The sequence below is a fragment of the Paramisgurnus dabryanus genome, chromosome 1 (genome assembly GCF_030506205.2).
Source record: "Paramisgurnus dabryanus chromosome 1, PD_genome_1.1, whole genome shotgun sequence".
In the NCBI taxonomy this organism is placed as follows: Eukaryota; Metazoa; Chordata; class Actinopteri; order Cypriniformes; family Cobitidae; genus Paramisgurnus; species Paramisgurnus dabryanus.
Window position 1 is genome coordinate 5542557 of NC_133337.1, and position 18089 is coordinate 5560645.

Here is an 18089-nt window from a genome sequence, read left to right on the forward strand (position 1 = left end):
TGGTTGCTAGGCGGTTTCTCTTGCATTCTGTGTGGTTGCTAGGCTGTTGCTAGGGTTCTTTAAATTGTTGCTAGGGTATTATGGGTGGTTGCTAGGCTGTTTATGTTGCATTCTGTGTCTATTTTAAGTTGTTGCTAGGGTATTCTGGGTGTTTGCTAGGTGGTTTCTCTTGCATTCTGTGTGGTTGCTAGGCTGTTGCTAAGGTTCTTTAAGTGGTTGCTAGGCTGTTTCTGTTGCATTCTGTGTGTGTTTTAAGTGGTTGCTAGGGTATTATGGGTGGTTGCTAGGCGGTTTCTCTTGCATTCTGTGTGGTTGCTTGGCTGTTGCTATAGTTCTTTAAGTTGTTGCTAGGGTATTATGGGTGGTTGCTAGGCTGTTTATGTTGCATTCTGTATCTGTTTTAAGTTGTTGCTAGGGTATTCTGGGTGGTTGCTAGGCGGTTTCTCTTGCATTCTGTGTGGTTGCTTGGCTGTTCCTAGAGTTCTTTAAGTCATTGCTAGGGTATTATGGGTGGTTGCTAGGCTGTTTCTGTTGCATTCTGTGTCTAAGTCTTTGCTATGGTATTGTGGGTGGTTGCTAGGCTGTTTCTGTTTTATTCTGTGTCTGTTTTAAGTCGTTGCTAGTGTATTATGGGTGGTTGCTAGGCTGTTTCTATTGCATTATGTGTCTGTCTAAGTCGTTGCTAGAGTATTATGCGTGGTTGCTAAGCTGTTTATGTTGCATTCTGTGCGATTGCTATGCTGTTTCTATTGCATTCTGTTTCTGTTTTAAGTCGTTGCTAGGGTTTTATGTGTGGTTGCCAAGCGGTTGCTCTGGCATTCTGTGAGGCTACTTGGCAGTTGCTAGGGTATTATGGGTGGTTGCTAGGCTCTTGTTGTGGCATTCTTGTTGGATGCTATGCTATTGCTCTTGTTTTCTGGGTGATTGCTAGACTGTTGCTAGGGTATAATTAGTGGTTGCTATACTGTTGATAGGGTGTTATTGGTTATTGCTAGGCTGTTGTTGAGATATTATGGTGGATTACTGTGAGGTTGCTAGCATATTAAGGGTGGTTGCTGGGCTGTTGTTGTGACATTCTATTTGATTGCTAGGCTGTTGCTAGCCTACGGTATTTAAATTGGTTGATAGGGTATTGTTATGGTTTTCTTGGTGATTGTGAGGTGAGGCTGTGGCTTTCCTAATGATTGATAAACTTTTGCTAGGGTATTTTAGGTGGTTTATAAAATTGCTAGGCTGTAGAGGGTGGTTGACACTGAACTGCTATGCATTTAATAGAGAGTCAGTAAAAGAAAACAACCTGTTTCCACAGAATCATTCCACTTCTATATACTAGTACACCATCTCAGGTTGTCACTCCTGCAGTATCACCACAGTCTGATATGCTGTTTTTAAAATAGAGAGCTCTAAGAAGTCCTATAAACTTGCTGTATTTTCTATACATTTGGTTAGATGTTAAAGGGAAACTACCTGTTTCCACAGAATCATTTCACTTCTGAATGATAGTACACCATCTCAGGTTGTCACTCCTGCAGTATCACCACAGTCTGATATGCTGTTTTTAAAATAGAGAGCTCTAAGAAGTCCTATACACCTGCAGTATTTTCTATACATTCGGTTACATGTTGAAAGGAAACTACCTGTTTCCACAGAATCATTCCATTTCTAAGTGACAATACACCATCTCAGGTTGTCACCACTGCAGTATCATCACAGTCTGATATGCTGTTGTTAAAATATATAGCCCTGAGGTATCATACACACTGTATTTTCTATAAATTCAGTTAGATGTTAAAGGTAAACTACCTGTTTCCACAGAAACATTCCACTTCTAAATGATAGTACACCATCTCAAGTTGTCACTCCTGCAGTATCATCACAGTCTGATATGTTATTGTTTAAATATAGAGCCCTAAGATACCATACACACTCTGTATTTTCTATACATTCAGATAGATGTTAAAGGGAAACTACCAGTTTCCACAGAATCATTCTACTTCTGAATGATAGTACACCATCTTAGGCTGTCACTCCTGCAGTATCATCACAGTCTGATATGCTGTTTTTAAAATATAATGCTCTACGATGTCCAGTAAACTCTGTATTTTCTATACATTTGGTTAGATTTTAAAGGGAATCTATCTGTTTCCACAGAATCATTCCACTTTTAAATGATAGTAAACAATCTCAGGATGTCACCACTGCAGTAACATCACAGTCTGATATACTGTTTTTAAAATAGAGAGCTCTAAGAAGTCTTATACACTTGCAGTATTTTCTATAAATTCAGTTAGATGTTAAAGAGAAACTACCTGTTTCCACAGAATCATTCCACTTCTGAATGACAGTACACCATCTCAGGTTGTCACTCCTGCAGTATCACCACAGTCTGATATGCTGTTTTTAAAATAGAGAGCTCTAAGAAGTCCTATAAACTTGCTGTATTTTCTATACATTTGGTTAGATGTTAAAGGGAAACTACCTGTTTCCACAGAATCATTTCACTTCTGAATGATAGTACACCATCTCAGGTTGTCACTCCTGCAGTATCATCACAGTCTGATATGTTATTGTTTAAATATAGAGCCCTAAGATACCATACACACTCTGTATTTTCTATACATTCAGATAGATGTTAAAAGAGAACTACCTGTTTCCACAGAATTATTTCACTTCTGAATGATAGTACACCATCTCAGGTTGTCACCACTGCAGTATCATCACAGTCTGATATGCTGTTTTTAAAATAGAGAGCTCTAAGTAGTCCTATACACTTGCAGTATTTTCTATACATTCGGTTACATGTTAAAGGGAAACTACCTGTTTCCACAGAATCATTCCATTTCTGAATGATAGTACAACATCTCAGGTTGTCAATCCTGCAGTATCATCACAGTCTGATATGCTGTTTTTAAAATATAGAGCCTTGAGCTATCATATACACTCTGTATTTTCTATACATTTGGTTACATGTTAAAGGGAAACTACCTGTTTCCACAGAATCATTCCACTTCTGAATGATAGTAAACCATCTCAGGTTGTCACTCCTGAAGTATCACCACAGTCTGATATGCTGTTTTTAAAATAGAGAGCTCTAAGAAGTCCTATAAACTTGCTGTATTTTCTATACATTTGGTTAGATGTTAAAGGGAAACTACCTGTTTCCACAGAATCATTTCACTTCTGAATGATAGTACACCATCTCAGGTTGTCACTCCTGCAGTATCATCACAGTCTGATATGTTATTGTTTAAATATAGAGCCCTAAGATACCATACACACTCTGTATTTTCTATACATTCAGATAGATGTTAAAAGAGAACTACCTGTTTCCACAGAATTATTTCACTTCTGAATGATAGTACACCATCTCAGGTTGTCACCACTGCAGTATCATCACAGTCTGATATGCTGTTTTTAAAATAGAGAGCTCTAAGTAGTCCTATACACTTGCAGTATTTTCTATACATTCGGTTACATGTTAAAGGGAAACTACCTGTTTCCACAGAATCATTCCATTTCTGAATGATAGTACAACATCTCAGGTTGTCAATCCTGCAGTATCATCACAGTCTGATATGCTGTTTTTAAAATATAGAGCCTTGAGCTATCATATACACTCTGTATTTTCTATACATTTGGTTACATGTTAAAGGGAAACTACCTGTTTCCACAGAATCATTCCACTTCTGAATGATAGTAAACCATCTCAGGTTGTCACTCCTGAAGTATCACCACAGTCTGATATGCTGTTTTTAAAATAGAGAGCTCTAAGAAGTCCTATAAACTTGCTGTATTTTCTATACATTTGGTTAGATGTTAAAGGGAAACTACCTGTTTCCACAGAATCATTTCACTTCTGAATGATAGTACACCATCTCAGGTTGTCACTCCTGCAGTATCATCACAGTCTGATATGTTATTGTTAAAATATAGAGCCCTAAGATACCATACACATTCTGTATTTTCTATACATTCAGATAGATGTTAAAAGAAAACTACCTGTTTCCACAGAATTATTTCACTTCTGAATGATAATACACCATCTCAGGTTGTCACCACTGCAGTATCATCACAGTCTGATATGCTGTTTTTAAAATAGAGAGCTCTAAGGAGTCCTATACACTTGTGGTATTTTCCATACATTTGGTCAATTGTTAAAGGGAAACTACCTGTTTCCACAGAATCATTCCACTTCTAAATGATAGTACACCATCTCAGGTTGTCACCCCTGTAGTATTATCACAGTCTGATATGCGGTTTTTAAATTAGGGGGCTCTAAGATCACATATACATTCTGTATTTTTATAGATTCAGTTAGATATTAAAGGGAAACTACCTGTTTCCACAGAATCATTCCACTTCTGAATGATAATACACCATCTCAGGTTGTCACTCCTGCAGTATCATTACAGTCTGATATGCTGTTTTCAAAACAGAGAGCTATAAGATATCATATACACTCTGTATTTTCTATATATTCGGTTAGATGTTAAAGGGAAACTACCTGTTTCCACAAAATCATTCAACTTCTGAATGATAGTACACCATCACAGGTTGTCACCCCTGCAGTATCATCACAGTCTGATATGCTTTTTTTAAAATAGAGAGCTCTAAGTAGTCCTATACACTTGCAGTATTTTCTATACATTCGGCTATATGTTAAAGGGAAACTACCTGTTTCCACAGAATCATTCCACTTCTGAATGATAGTACACCATCTCAGGTTGTCAATCCTGCAGTATCATCACAGTCTGATATGCTGTTTTTAAAATATAGAGCCTTGAGCTATCATATACACTCTGTATTTTCTATACATTTGGTTACATGTTAAAGGGAAACTACCTGTTTCCACAGAATCATTCCACTTCTGAATGATAGTAAACCATCTCAGGTTGTCACTCCTGAAGTATCACCACAGTCTGATATGCTGTTTTTAAAATAGAGAGCTCTAAGAAGTCCTATAAACTTGCTGTATTTTCTATACATTTGGTTAGATGTTAAAGGGAAACTACCTGTTTCCACAGAATCATTTCACTTCTGAATGATAGTACACCATCTCAGGTTGTCACTCCTGCAGTATCATCACAGTCTGATATGTTATTGTTAAAATATAGAGCCCTAAGATACCATACACATTCTGTATTTTCTATACATTCAGATAGATGTTAAAAGAAAACTACCTGTTTCCACAGAATTATTTCACTTCTGAATGATAATACACCATCTCAGGTTGTCACCACTGCAGTATCATCACAGTCTGATATGCTGTTTTTAAAATAGAGAGCTCTAAGAAGTCCTATAAACTTGCTGTATTTTCTATACATTTGGTTAGATGTTAAAGGGAAACTACCTGTTTCCACAGAATCATTTCACTTCTGAATGATAGTACACCATCTCAGGTTGTCACTCCTGCAGTATCATCACAGTCTGATATGTTATTGTTAAAATATAGAGCCCTAAGATACCATACACATTCTGTATTTTCTATACATTCAGATAGATGTTAAAAGAAAACTACCTGTTTCCACAGAATTATTCCACTTCTGAATGATAATACACCATCTCAGGTTGTCACTCCTGCAGTATCATTACAGTCTGATATGCTGTTTTCAAAACAGAGAGCTATAAGATATCATATACACTCTGTTTTTTCTATATATTCAGTTAGATGTTAAAGGGAAACTACCTGTTTCCACAAAATCATTCAACTTCTGAATGATAGTACACCATCACAGGTTGTCACCCCTGCAGTATCATCACAGTCTGATATGCTTTTTTTAAAATAGAGAGCTCTAAGGAGTCTAACACATGCAGTATTTTCTATAAATTCAGTTAAATATTAAAGGGAAACTACCTGTGTCCACAGAATCATTCCACTTCTGAATGATAGTACACCATCTCAGGTTGTCACCCCTGTAGTATTATCACAGTCTGATAAGCTGTTTTTAAATTAGGGGGCTCTAAGATGTCCAGTAAACTCTGTATTTTCTATTAATTCAGTTGGATGTTGAAGGAAAACTAACTGTTTCCACAGCATCCTTCAACTTCTGAATGATAGTACACCATCGCAGGTTGTCACCCCTGCAGTATCATCACAGTCTGATATGCTGTTTTTAAAATAGAGAGCTCTAAGGAGTCTAACACATGCAGTATTTTCTAAAAATTCAGTTACATATTAAAGGGAAACTACCTGTTTCCACAGAATCATTCCACTTCTGAATTATAGTACACCACCTCAGGTTGTCACCCCTGTAGTATTATCACAGTCTGATAAGCTGTTTTTAAATTAGGGCGCTCTAAGATGTCCAGTAAACTCTGTATTTTCTATTAATTAAGTTGGATGTTGAAGGAAAACTACCTGTTTCCACAGCATCATTCCACTTCTGAATGATAGTACACCATCTCAGGTTGTCACTCCTGCAGTATCATTACAGTCTGATATGCTGTTTTTAAAACAGAGAGCTCTAAGATGTCATATACACTCTGTTTTTTCTATATATTCAGTTAGATGTTAAAGGGAAACTACCTGTTTCCACAAAATCATTCCACTTCTGAATGATAGTACAACATTTCAGGTTGTCAACCCTGTAGTATTATCACAGTCTGATATGCGTTTTTTAAATTAGGGGCCTCTATGATCACATATACACTCTGTATTTTCTATACATTCAGTTAGATGTTAAAGGGAAACTACCTGTTTCTACAAAATCATTCCACTTCTGAATAACAGTACAACACCTCAGGTTGTCACCCCTGCATTATCACCACAGTCTGATATGCTGTTTTTAAAATGGAGAGCTCTAATGTGTCCAATAAACCCTGTATTTTCTATACATTCAATTAGATGCTAAAGGGAAACTACATGTTTCCACAGAATCATTCCACTTCTGAATGATAGGACACCATCTGAGGTTGTCACTCCTGAAGTATCATAACAGTCTGATATGTTGTTTTTAAATTAGGGGCCTCTAAGATTTCATATACACTCTGCATTTTCTATTCATTCGGTTAGATGTTAAAAGGAAACTACCTGTTTCCACAGAATCATTCCACTTCTGAATTAGTAAGCAAATAGACAGTGTTTTGTAAATTTTTTCCACTTTGGTATCTGTGATGATACTGCAGGAGTGACAACAAGAGATGTTCACTTCTGAATAATAGTAGGAATGATTCTGTGGAAACAGGTAGTTTCCCTCTAACATCTAACGGAATGTATAGATAATACAAAGTATATATGACATCTTAGAGCCCCCTAATTTAAAAAACACATATAAGTCTGTATTAATAGTACAACATCTCAGGTGTCACCCATGTAGTATCATGCAGAAATAGAATGATTCTGTGGAAACAGGTAGTTTTCTTTTAACATCTAACCTAATGTATAGAAAAGACAGAGTGTATATGACATCTTAGAGCTCTCTATTTAAAAAAAGCATATCAGACTGTGATGATACTGCAGGAGTGACAACCTGAGATGGTGTATTATCATTCAAAAGTGAAATGATTCTGTGGAAACAGGTAGTTTTCTTTTAACATCTGACGAAATGTATAAAAAATACAGTTTGTATATGACATCTTAGAGCCCCCTAATTTAAAAACAGCATATCAGACTGTGATGACACTGCAGGAGTGACAACCTGAGATGGGGTACTATCATTCAGAGTTGGAATTTTTCTTTGGAAACAGGTAGTTTCCCTTTAACATCTAACTGAATGTATAGATAATACAGTGTGTATATGATACCTCAGGGCTTTATATTTTAACAACAGCATATCAGACTGTGATGATACTGCAGTGGTGACAACCTGAGATGGTGTACTATCATTCAGAATTGAAATAATTCTGTGGAAACAGGTAGTTTTCTTTTAACATCTATCTGAATGTATAGACAATACAGAGTGTGTATGGTATCTTAGGGCTCTATTTTTAAACAATAACATATCAGACTGTGATGATACTGCAGGAGTGACAACCTGAGATGGTGTACTATCATTCAGAAGTGAAATGATTCTGTGGAAACAGGTAGTTTTCTTTTAACATCTAACCGAAGGTATAGACAATACCACAAGTGTATAGGACGGCTTAGAGCTCTCTATTTTAAAAACAGCATATCAGACTGTGATGATACTGCAGTGGTGACAACCTGAGATGGTGTACTGTCATTTAGAAGTGGAATGATTCCATGGAAACAGGTAGTTTCCCTTAAACATGTAACTGAATATATAGAAAATACAGTGTGTATATGATAGCTCAGGGCTCTATATTTTAAAAATAACATATCAGACTATGATGATACAGCAGGAGGGACAACCTGAGATGGTGTACTCTTATTTAGAAGTGGAATGATTTTGTGGAAACAGGTAGTTTCCCTTTAACATGTAACTGAATGTATAGAAAATACAGTGTATATAGGACTTCTTAGAGCTTTCTATTTTAAAAACAGCATATCAGACTGTGATGATACTGCAGTGGTGACAACCTGAGATGGTGTACTATCATTCAGAAGTGGAATGATTCTGTGGAAACAGGTAGTTTCCCTTTAACATCTAACCGAATGTATAGAAAATTCCACAAGTGTATGGGACTTCTTAGAGCTTTCTATTTTAAAAACAGCATATCAGACTGTGATGATACTGCAGGAGGGACAACCTGAGATGGTGTACTATCATTTAGAAGTGGAATGATTCTGTGGAAACAGGTAGTTTCCCTTTAAACATCTATCTGAATGTATAGAAAACACAGTGTGTATATGATAGCTCAGGGCTCTATATTTTAAAAACAACATATCAGACTATGATGATACTGCAGGAGTGACAACCTGAGATGGTGTACTATCATCTAGAAGTGGAATGATTTTGTGGAAATGGGTAGTTTCCCTTTAACATGTAACTGAATGTATAGAAAATACAGTGTGCATATGATACCTCAGGGCTTTATATTTTAAAAACAGCATATCAGACTGTGATGATACTACAGGTGTGACAACCTGAGATGGTGTACTATCATTCAGAAGTGGAATGATTTTGTGGAAACAGGTAGTTTCCCTTTAACATATAGCCGAATGTATAGAAAATACTGCAAGTGTATAGGACTTCTTAGAGCTTTCTATTTTAAAAACAGCATATCAGACTGTGATGATACTGCAGGAGTGACAAAATGAGATGGTGTACTATCATTTAGAAGTGGAATGATTCTGTGGAAACGGGTAGTTTCCCTTTAACATGTAACTGAATGTATAGAAAATACAGTGTGTATGATACCGCAGGGCTATATATTTTAACAACAGCATATCAGACTTTGATGATACTGCAGTGGTGACAACCTGAGATGGTGTACTGTCACTTAGAAATTGAATGATTCTGTGGAAACAGGTAGTTTCCCTTAAACATGTAACCGAATGTATAGAAAATACTGCAAGTGTATAGGACTGCATAGAGCTCTCTATTTTAAAAACAGCATATCATACTGTGACGATACTGCAGTGGTGACAACCTGAGATGGTTTACTATCATTTAGAAGTGGAATGATTCTGTGGAAACAGGTAGTTTCCCTTAAACATGTAACCGAATGTATAGAAAATACTGCAAGTGTATAGGACTTCTTAGAGCTCTCTATTTTAAAAACAGCATATCAGACTATGATGATACTGCAGGAGTGACAACCTGAGATGGTGTACTATCATTCAGAAGTGGAATGATTTTGTGGAAACAGGTAGTTTCCCTTTAACATATAGCCGAATGTATAGAAAATACTGCAAGTGTATAGGACTGCATAGAGCTCTCTATTTTAAAAACAGCATATCAGACTGTGACGATACTGCAGTGGTGACAACCTGAGATGGTTTACTATCATTCAGAAGTGGAATGACTTTGTGGAAACAGGTAATTTCCCTTTAACATCTTAACGAATGTATAGAAAATACTGCAAGTGTATAGGACTTCTTAGAGCTCTCTATTTTAAAAACAGCATATCAGACTATGATGATACTGCAGGAGTGACAACCTGAGATGGTGTACTATCATTCAGAAGTGGAATGATTCTGTGGAAACAGGTAGTTTCCCTTTAACATATAGCCGAATGTATAGAAAATACTGCAAGTGTATAGGACTACTTAGAGCTCTCTATTTTTAAAACAGCATATCAGACTGTGATGATACTGCAGTGGTGACAACCTGAGATGGTTTACTATCATTTAGAAGTGGAATGATTCTGTGGAAACAGGTAGTTTCCCTTTAACATCTAATCTAATATATAAAAATACAGAGTGTATATGATACCTCAGGGCTCTATATTTTAACAACAGCATATCAGACTGTGATGATACTGCAGTGGTGACAACCTGAGATTGTTTACTATCATTTAGAAGTGGAATGATTCTGTGGCAACAGGTAGTTTCCCTTTAACATCTAACCGAATGTATAGAAAATACCACAAGTGTATATGACTTCTTAGAGCTTTCTATTTTAAAAACAGCATATCAGACTGTGATGATACGGCCGGAGTGACAACCTGAGATGGTGTACTATCATTTAGAAGTGAAATGATTTTGTGGAAACAGGTAGTTTCCCTTAAACATGTAACTGAATGTATAGAAAATACAATGTGTATATGATACCTCAGGGCTCTATATTTTAACAACAGCATATCAGACTGTGATGATACTGCAGTGGTGACAACCAGAGATTGTGTACTATCATTCAGAAGTGGAATGACTTTGTGGAAACAGGAAATTTCCCTTTAACATCTTAACGAATGTATAGAAAATACTGCAAGTGTATAGGACTACTTAGAGCTCTCTATTTTTAAAACAGCATATCAGACTGTGATGATACTGCAGTGGTGACAACCTGAGATGGTTTACTATCATTTAGAAGTGGAATGATTCTGTGGAAACAGGTAGTTTCCCTTTAACATCTAATCTAATATATAAAAATACAGAGTGTATATGATACCTCAGGGCTCTATATTTTAACAACAGCATATCAGACTGTGATGATACTGCAGTAGTGACAACCTGAGATTGTTTACTATCATTTAGAAGTGGAATGATTCTGTGGCAACAGGTAGTTTCCCTTTAACATCTAACCGAATGTATAGAAAATACCACAAGTGTATATGACTTCTTAAAGCTTTCTATTTTAAAAACAGCATATCAGACTGTGATGATACGGCAGGAGTGACAACCTGAGATGGTGTACTATCATTTAGAAGTGGAATTATTCTGTGGAAACAGGTAGATTTCCTTTAACATCTAACCAAATGTACAGAACATACAGAGTTTACTTGACATCTTAGAGCATTATATTTTAATAACAGCATATCAGACTGTGATGATACTGCAGTGGTGAAAACCTGAGATGGTGTATTATCATTTAGAAGTGGAATGATTCTGTGGAAACAGATAGTTTCCCTTTAACATCTAACGAATGTATAGAAAATACTGCAAGTGTATCGGACTACTTAGAGCTCTCTATTTTAAAAACAGCATATCAGACTGTGATGATACTACAGGTGTGACATCCTGAGATGGTGTACTATCATTCAGAAGTGGAATGATTTTGTGGAAAGAGGTAGTTTCCCTTTAACATCTAACTAAATATATAGAAAATATTGACTATAGCAATGCTCTATCAATCCCCTGAACAACCCAAGCAACTAGTAACACTAGCAACCACCCATAATACTGTAGCAACTACCTACCATTCACTCACAGACACTGTATTAAATGCATATTGTTCTGTGTCAACCACCCTGAACAGCCTAGCAATTTTATGAACCACCTAAAATACCCTTGCAAAGAACACCCTAGCAACAGTATAGCAGCCACCCATTATACCCTAGCAACGGTCTAGCAATTACCCAGAAAACAAAAGCAATATCAGCTACCAACCAGAATCATACAACAGGCTAGCAACCCCCCATAATACCCTATTAACTGCCAAGTTACCCCACAGAATGCCAGTGCAACAGTCTAGCAACCACCCATAATACCGTAGCAATTGCCTAGCAACCACACAAAAAGCCAGAGCAACATCCTAGCGACCCTCATATTTCCATAGCAACCACACAGAATACCAGAGCCACAGCCTAGCAATCACCCATAATACCCTAGCAACAGTCTAGCAATCACATGGAAAACCATAGCTATACTCTAGGAACAGCCTAGCAACCACATATAATGCAACAGAAACACCTTAGCAACCACCAATAATACCATTGCAATGACTTAAAACAGACACAGAATGCAACAGAAACAGCCTAGCAAACACCCATAACACCCTAGCAACTACTTAAATCAGACACAGAATGCAACAGTAACAGCCTAGCAAACACCCATAGTACCCTAGCAACAGTCTAGCAATCACATAGAAAACCATAGCTCTACCCTAGCAACTACTTAAAACCCTAACAACAGCATAGCATCCAACCAGAATGCAACAGAAACCGCCTAGCAACCACACATAATACCCTAGTAACGACTTAAAACACACAGTGAAAGCAACAGAAACAACCTAGCAACCACACATAAGACCCTAGCAACGACTTAAAACATACACAGAATGCAACAGAAACCGCCTAGCAACCACCCATAATACCCTAGCAACGACTTAAAACACACACAGAATGCAACAAAAACAGCCTAGCAACCACAAAGAATGCAACAGAAACAACCTAGCAACCACTTAAAGAACCCAAGTAACCACACAGAATGCAACAGAAACAGCCTAGAAACCACCCATAATACCATAGCAACCACTTAAAACACACACAGAATGCAACAGAAACAGCCTAGCAACCACTTAAAGCACCCTAGCAACCACACAGATTGCAACAGAAATCGCCTAGCAACCACCCATGATACCCTAGCAACCACTTAAATCACAGAGAATGCAAGAGAAACTGCCTAGCAACCACCCATAATACCCTAGCAACGACTTAAAACACACAGAGAATGCAAGAGAAACAGCATAGAAACCACCAATAATACCCTAGCAACGACTTACAGTGTGCAACAGAAACAGCCTAGCAACAACTTAAAGAACCCTAGCAACCACACAGAATGCAAGAGAAACAGCCTAGCAACAATCCATAATACCCTAGCAATTACTTAAAAGAGACACAGAATGCAACAGAAACAGCCTAGCAACCACACAGAATGCAACAGAAACAGCCTAGCAACCACTTAAAGAACCCTAGCAACCACACAGAATGAAAGAGAAAAAGCCTAGCAACCACCCATAATACCCTAGCAACGTCTTAAAACACACACAGAATGCAACAGAAACACCCTAGCAACCACCCAGTATACCCTAGTTACAACTTAAAGAACCCTAGCAACAGTCTAGCAACCACACAGAATGCAAGAGAAACAGCCCAGCAACAACCCATAATACCATAGCAACGACTTAACAGACACAGAATGCAACAGAAACAGCCTAGCAACCACCCATAATACCCTAGCAACGATTTAAAATACACACAGAATGCAACAGAAATATCAACAGATTAAGTGAGAAACTTTTATTTTGAAATTATTCCTCTCGTGCATTTACCGTAATGCCTAATATATGTGCACACAGAAAAAAACGTGAGGGCTAGTTTGACCGTCTTTTTCAAAGTGGAGGGTACACCTGGCACATTACAGCAATGGCTACAGCAAGGTTACATCAAGACCAAAATATACTGTAAAATTTTCCCGCTCAAAGAAATTTACCCAGAATGCATTATGAACTGCAGTACTGTACTGTAATGTACACATACAGTATAGTACTGTGGATTTTTACAGTACAGTGCTGCTAAATCTACAGCGACATCTAACAGTGTATATTAATACTCCCCCCCCCCCCTTGCCTGTAATTCTGTCCTTTCTAAAACACTGATATCCAGCAATGTCAATCATATTAGTTGGAATGTTACTACGAAGCCACGATTCTGTTAGACAGAGGTAATCCAAGTTTGAATCCAAAAGGAGTGCTGAGACCTGATCGCGTTTAGGGATCAGGCTACGTATATTTAACTGTCCACCTAATATTCCCTTAGGTTTGCACTTAGCATCCCAAAGCACCCGGGCATGATTAACAGATTGAAATAGTGGATAATTCTTAATTTTCTGTGCAGCCCGACTATCTGAGCCGTCCGAGCATGTTTGTAGCATTTTGTTTGTTTCCCCAGATTCACAAAAGTTGACACGCTCCGCTGTAACTAACGCCGCTGCTCTGTTACCCGACTGAGTGCGAGAACTCTCACCGGTCACAATACCCGTGGATTCCCCCGTTCCAGTCCTCAGATGGATATCTGTCAGGCCGGGTGACTCACCGGTGTATACGCTGTCCGATGTCCTCATACAAAGCCCGATTACGCGCCGCTTCCCTGCATGACGCTGCTCCGGCAGCTCCTGGGACTGAGTCAACATTTCCTCCAGCTCGGCTGCATGAGGCGCTGATGTATTCAGGGGCGGTATCACCTGTGCTGATTCACCTAGGTCAGGCGTTACCTCTTCATTGCTTTAATGAACCCCCAACTATGAACAGTTTCCCATAACCTCAACAAAAGTGTGTGAATGAACCCCACCTATCAGGACAGATGGAATCAGTGTCCTATCAGATGTTTCCCTGGAAGACATCGACAGCAATGCTTGAACACTAGAGATAGAGTTCTTACATTCGTCAGCAGAATAATTTTGTAGCTTAACGCCTGTGGTCTCTATATGCTGTTAAAAAAGCAGCATGATGTACCATTTTGCATCAGTCATGGTCAATCATACTGGTTTTCATTTTTTCAGTCAGAAATGTCAGACTAACAGACAATATGTGCCCTGTTTGTAATCTGATAATTAATTTCCACTAGTTATTGGTATTGTAATGCATTTGCATGCTTAAAGTGAAGTGTGGTATGAATTTAAAGGGGACAGAGAATGAAAAACCATTTTAACCTTGTCTTTGTTGAATAATGGTAGTCTACCCGCATTCACGAACATACAAAAAGTGCTAGACATCTCAGTCTCATAGAAATTCCTCTTTTAGAAATGTCAGCCAGAAAATGGCCCAATCTGAAAAACTGATACTTATGACATCACAGGCATCTCACTTTTGAGTGGCAGCAAAGTCAGCCAATCAGTAATGAGATTGCAAGTTAAGCCAGTAGGGGGAGCCAAATAGGTGCAAAACCACTTGTTTAAAATCCCCCACCCTAATAGAGCTATCTGAGAGAGGTTTTTAGGAAGCTTCTAAGGCATTACAGACCCAAACAAAAAATTTTTTGTCTACATGTCACATCACAGAACAAGGATAACTACCCCATTCAATCATTCTATGTCACCTTTAATCTTTTAAGAACTCCTAACATGAATATCCGCATATTTTCTTCTTTTAACTTTTTTCCCATGTACATTTCATTATTGCTCACCTTTTGTGTTGTTTCTGCCATTCTCTTTGTTTCTGTTCTTTTTGTGCTGTCTATCTTCATCTCTAGCCCAAGCTTTTAAGGCCGACGCTTTTGCCCGGTGAAGAGCTTGTGATGGATGGAATGCGGGTTCACCTCATAGCAGATGGCCGAGAGGAAGCAACTGGTTCTATGGGCGGTCCTCCCTTGCTGCCGGCCGAGGGAGCCATCTTCCTAACCTCTTACCGACTCATCTTCAAGGGCACGCCCACTGACCCTCTGGGTAAGCTCTGATTGGTCAAGGGTCGTTCGTGTCCTTGGTGTTTATTTGAATGATAAGTGAGCTTGGTTGCCAACTTGTATTGCTTATATTTATGGTTAGGTGTTGGCTAGCCATGACTAGAGATATGAATATCATACTTAGGCGATTAGATCTATCTCCAAAAACCACCCTAGCAACTACTCTTAACACCTTAGCATCACCATAGCAACTACATCTGAGCATTTGCACACGCAGACTGCAGTTTTTGCAGTTTAAATTTGAATTTAATTGATTGGAATAGAAATGAATGTTGCATTTGTAATGTCACCATTACAAAAAGCCTGCTAGAAGTGCAATAAAAATGACATATAATTCAGTGCATATTTTCGTGTTTTGTGCAGTCGGTGAACAAGTGGTCACCCGCTCCTTTCCCATCGCCTCGCTTACTAAAGAGAAGAGGATCTCAGTCACCCTTCCCATGGATCAGTTTATCCAGGAGGGCCTGCAGCTTCGTTCCTGCACTTTTCAGGTTTCCTATTTTTTAATCATTTATTGATCGGCGCTATACTGAGTTTCATTCCACTAGTCCGTTACCACAAATGTTTGGTATCAAACTTGTTTAAAATAACACAAAATCTTTTTCAACTTTAAAGATGTATTGCGATAATCCATTGTTAATGTAGACTTGGTTGTTTGTTGTATTTACTTTTCTCTGTAGTTGATGAAGATCGCATTTGATGAGGAAGTGGCTTCAGATCTGGCCGAGGTGTTCAGGAAACACATGCATAAGCTCAGATACCCACAGCACGTCCAGGGCACATTTGCCTTCACTGTGGGTCAGTCGGCCAAGCTTGTGGTGGAACATAAAACCAAGGATAAGAATCAGTCATTAAAGTAAGAACTCAAATGTTCTTAAAATCTTACTTAGTTAACCAACTTATAATGGACTAAAGTCGGCCTATCTTCCTAATTTCACAGATTATTTTTTGGAAGAAATCTTAGCTGTAAGCTTATTAAATTAGATATTTACTGAATTTAAATTCTGGCAACTTTCACAGTTTTAAAGTTTTACTCCATTATCAGCGTGTGCATTCCCTGGCAGTTGAACCCATGAGTTTAGTGTTGCTAGCACCATGGTCTTCCAGAATAGATGAATTAAAGCCCCTTGATATTATTTGCATACTGAAAATAATTCACATTTGTCTGTGTTATTTTATACTACACAGGATTTTACATTTTTAATGTGGTTAGGTTAATTTATAATGGTTGAATTATTTAGCTTGTAAACAATGTTTTATCCAAAATAAGCTACCGTAATTCCTCAAATAAAGACCGGGCCTTTATTTACCTAAACTGCCGAAGGTAACAGGCTTTTATTTGAAGCAGGCTTTTATTAGAGACAGGCCTTTATTTCAAATTCCATCTGTTTGATAAATAATTGTTTTAAATGAGCTGTTAAATTAAAAGTGATAGCGTTCTAGTGGATAGAGATCATTAATTTTTTAACCGTATTTTTTTTCTAAGGTTGTTGAAAAGTCCGTCACTAGCATTAAATGAGACCCATCCAATGTAGCTACTGCCATCTATTGGCAGCTGTGCATTATGATGAACTTGAATGCATTTAGGAGATAACACAGACATCCCAACCTGCAAAAAGTCATTTCAGGGAGGTATCCCGAAGCCCCCTACCCCCCCCCCCCCTAAAAAAAAAATAAGAGGACAAGGATATGACATTTCAAGATATAAAAGCATAATATTAATTTCTAGAGGCCTATGCAATTATTGGTAACACTTTACTAGGTCTCATTTGTTAACATTAGTTAATGTATTAACTAACATGAACAAACCATGAGCAGTACATTTGTTACGGTATTTGCTAATCTTTGTTAACATTAGTTAATAAAAAAATACAGCGGTTCATGGTTTGTTCGTGTTAGTTCACAGTGCATTAACTAATGTTAAAATTAACATTAACAAAGATAAAAAATGCTTTATAAATGCAGTTCATTATTATATGTTAACTAATGTAGTAAACTAATGTTAGCTAATGAACCTTATTTTAAAGTGTTACCCAATTATTTGTTAATTATTTTACAAAATGTAGATTACTTTTACTATGTATATAAGCTGCTTATAATATTTATATAAACTGTTTTATTTATATATTGCAACTTTAAACAGGTCTAAGGAGTTTGTTGTTTTCATGTAGCCTTGGCAACTAGTAGCCAGCCTGAAATATATGCATATGATATTAAACTTGTTGAACTCACCTCAATGTCAGTTCGGGAGAAGAGATAAAAGCCCGCCCACACTGACAATTGATTGGTTGATTTACCGGAGCAGGCCAATCAGGATGCTCTCTGTCTTACATGCGCTTAATGAGGCACACTAGCACACACACGCAAGGTCTCCCCCTCCCTCTCTGCCGTGCGCGTGCTACTCTTTC

The 18089-nt window shown here is 37.7% G+C and overlaps 1 protein-coding gene across 6 annotated transcripts in view; it reads left to right on the forward strand.

Annotated features, from left to right (window-relative positions):
• sbf1 (SET binding factor 1) overlaps nt 1–18089 on the forward strand; it is a 411549-nt gene that overhangs the window by 239799 nt on the left and 153661 nt on the right. For all 6 annotated transcript variants that reach the window (XM_065247769.2, XM_073815717.1, XM_073815733.1 and 3 more), the window contains 3 exons: nt 15472–15664; nt 16045–16172; nt 16362–16537. In XM_065247769.2, the coding sequence (XP_065103841.1) occupies nt 15472–15664; nt 16045–16172; nt 16362–16537 (497 nt within the window). The remainder of the gene's footprint in view (nt 1–15471; nt 15665–16044; nt 16173–16361; nt 16538–18089) is intronic.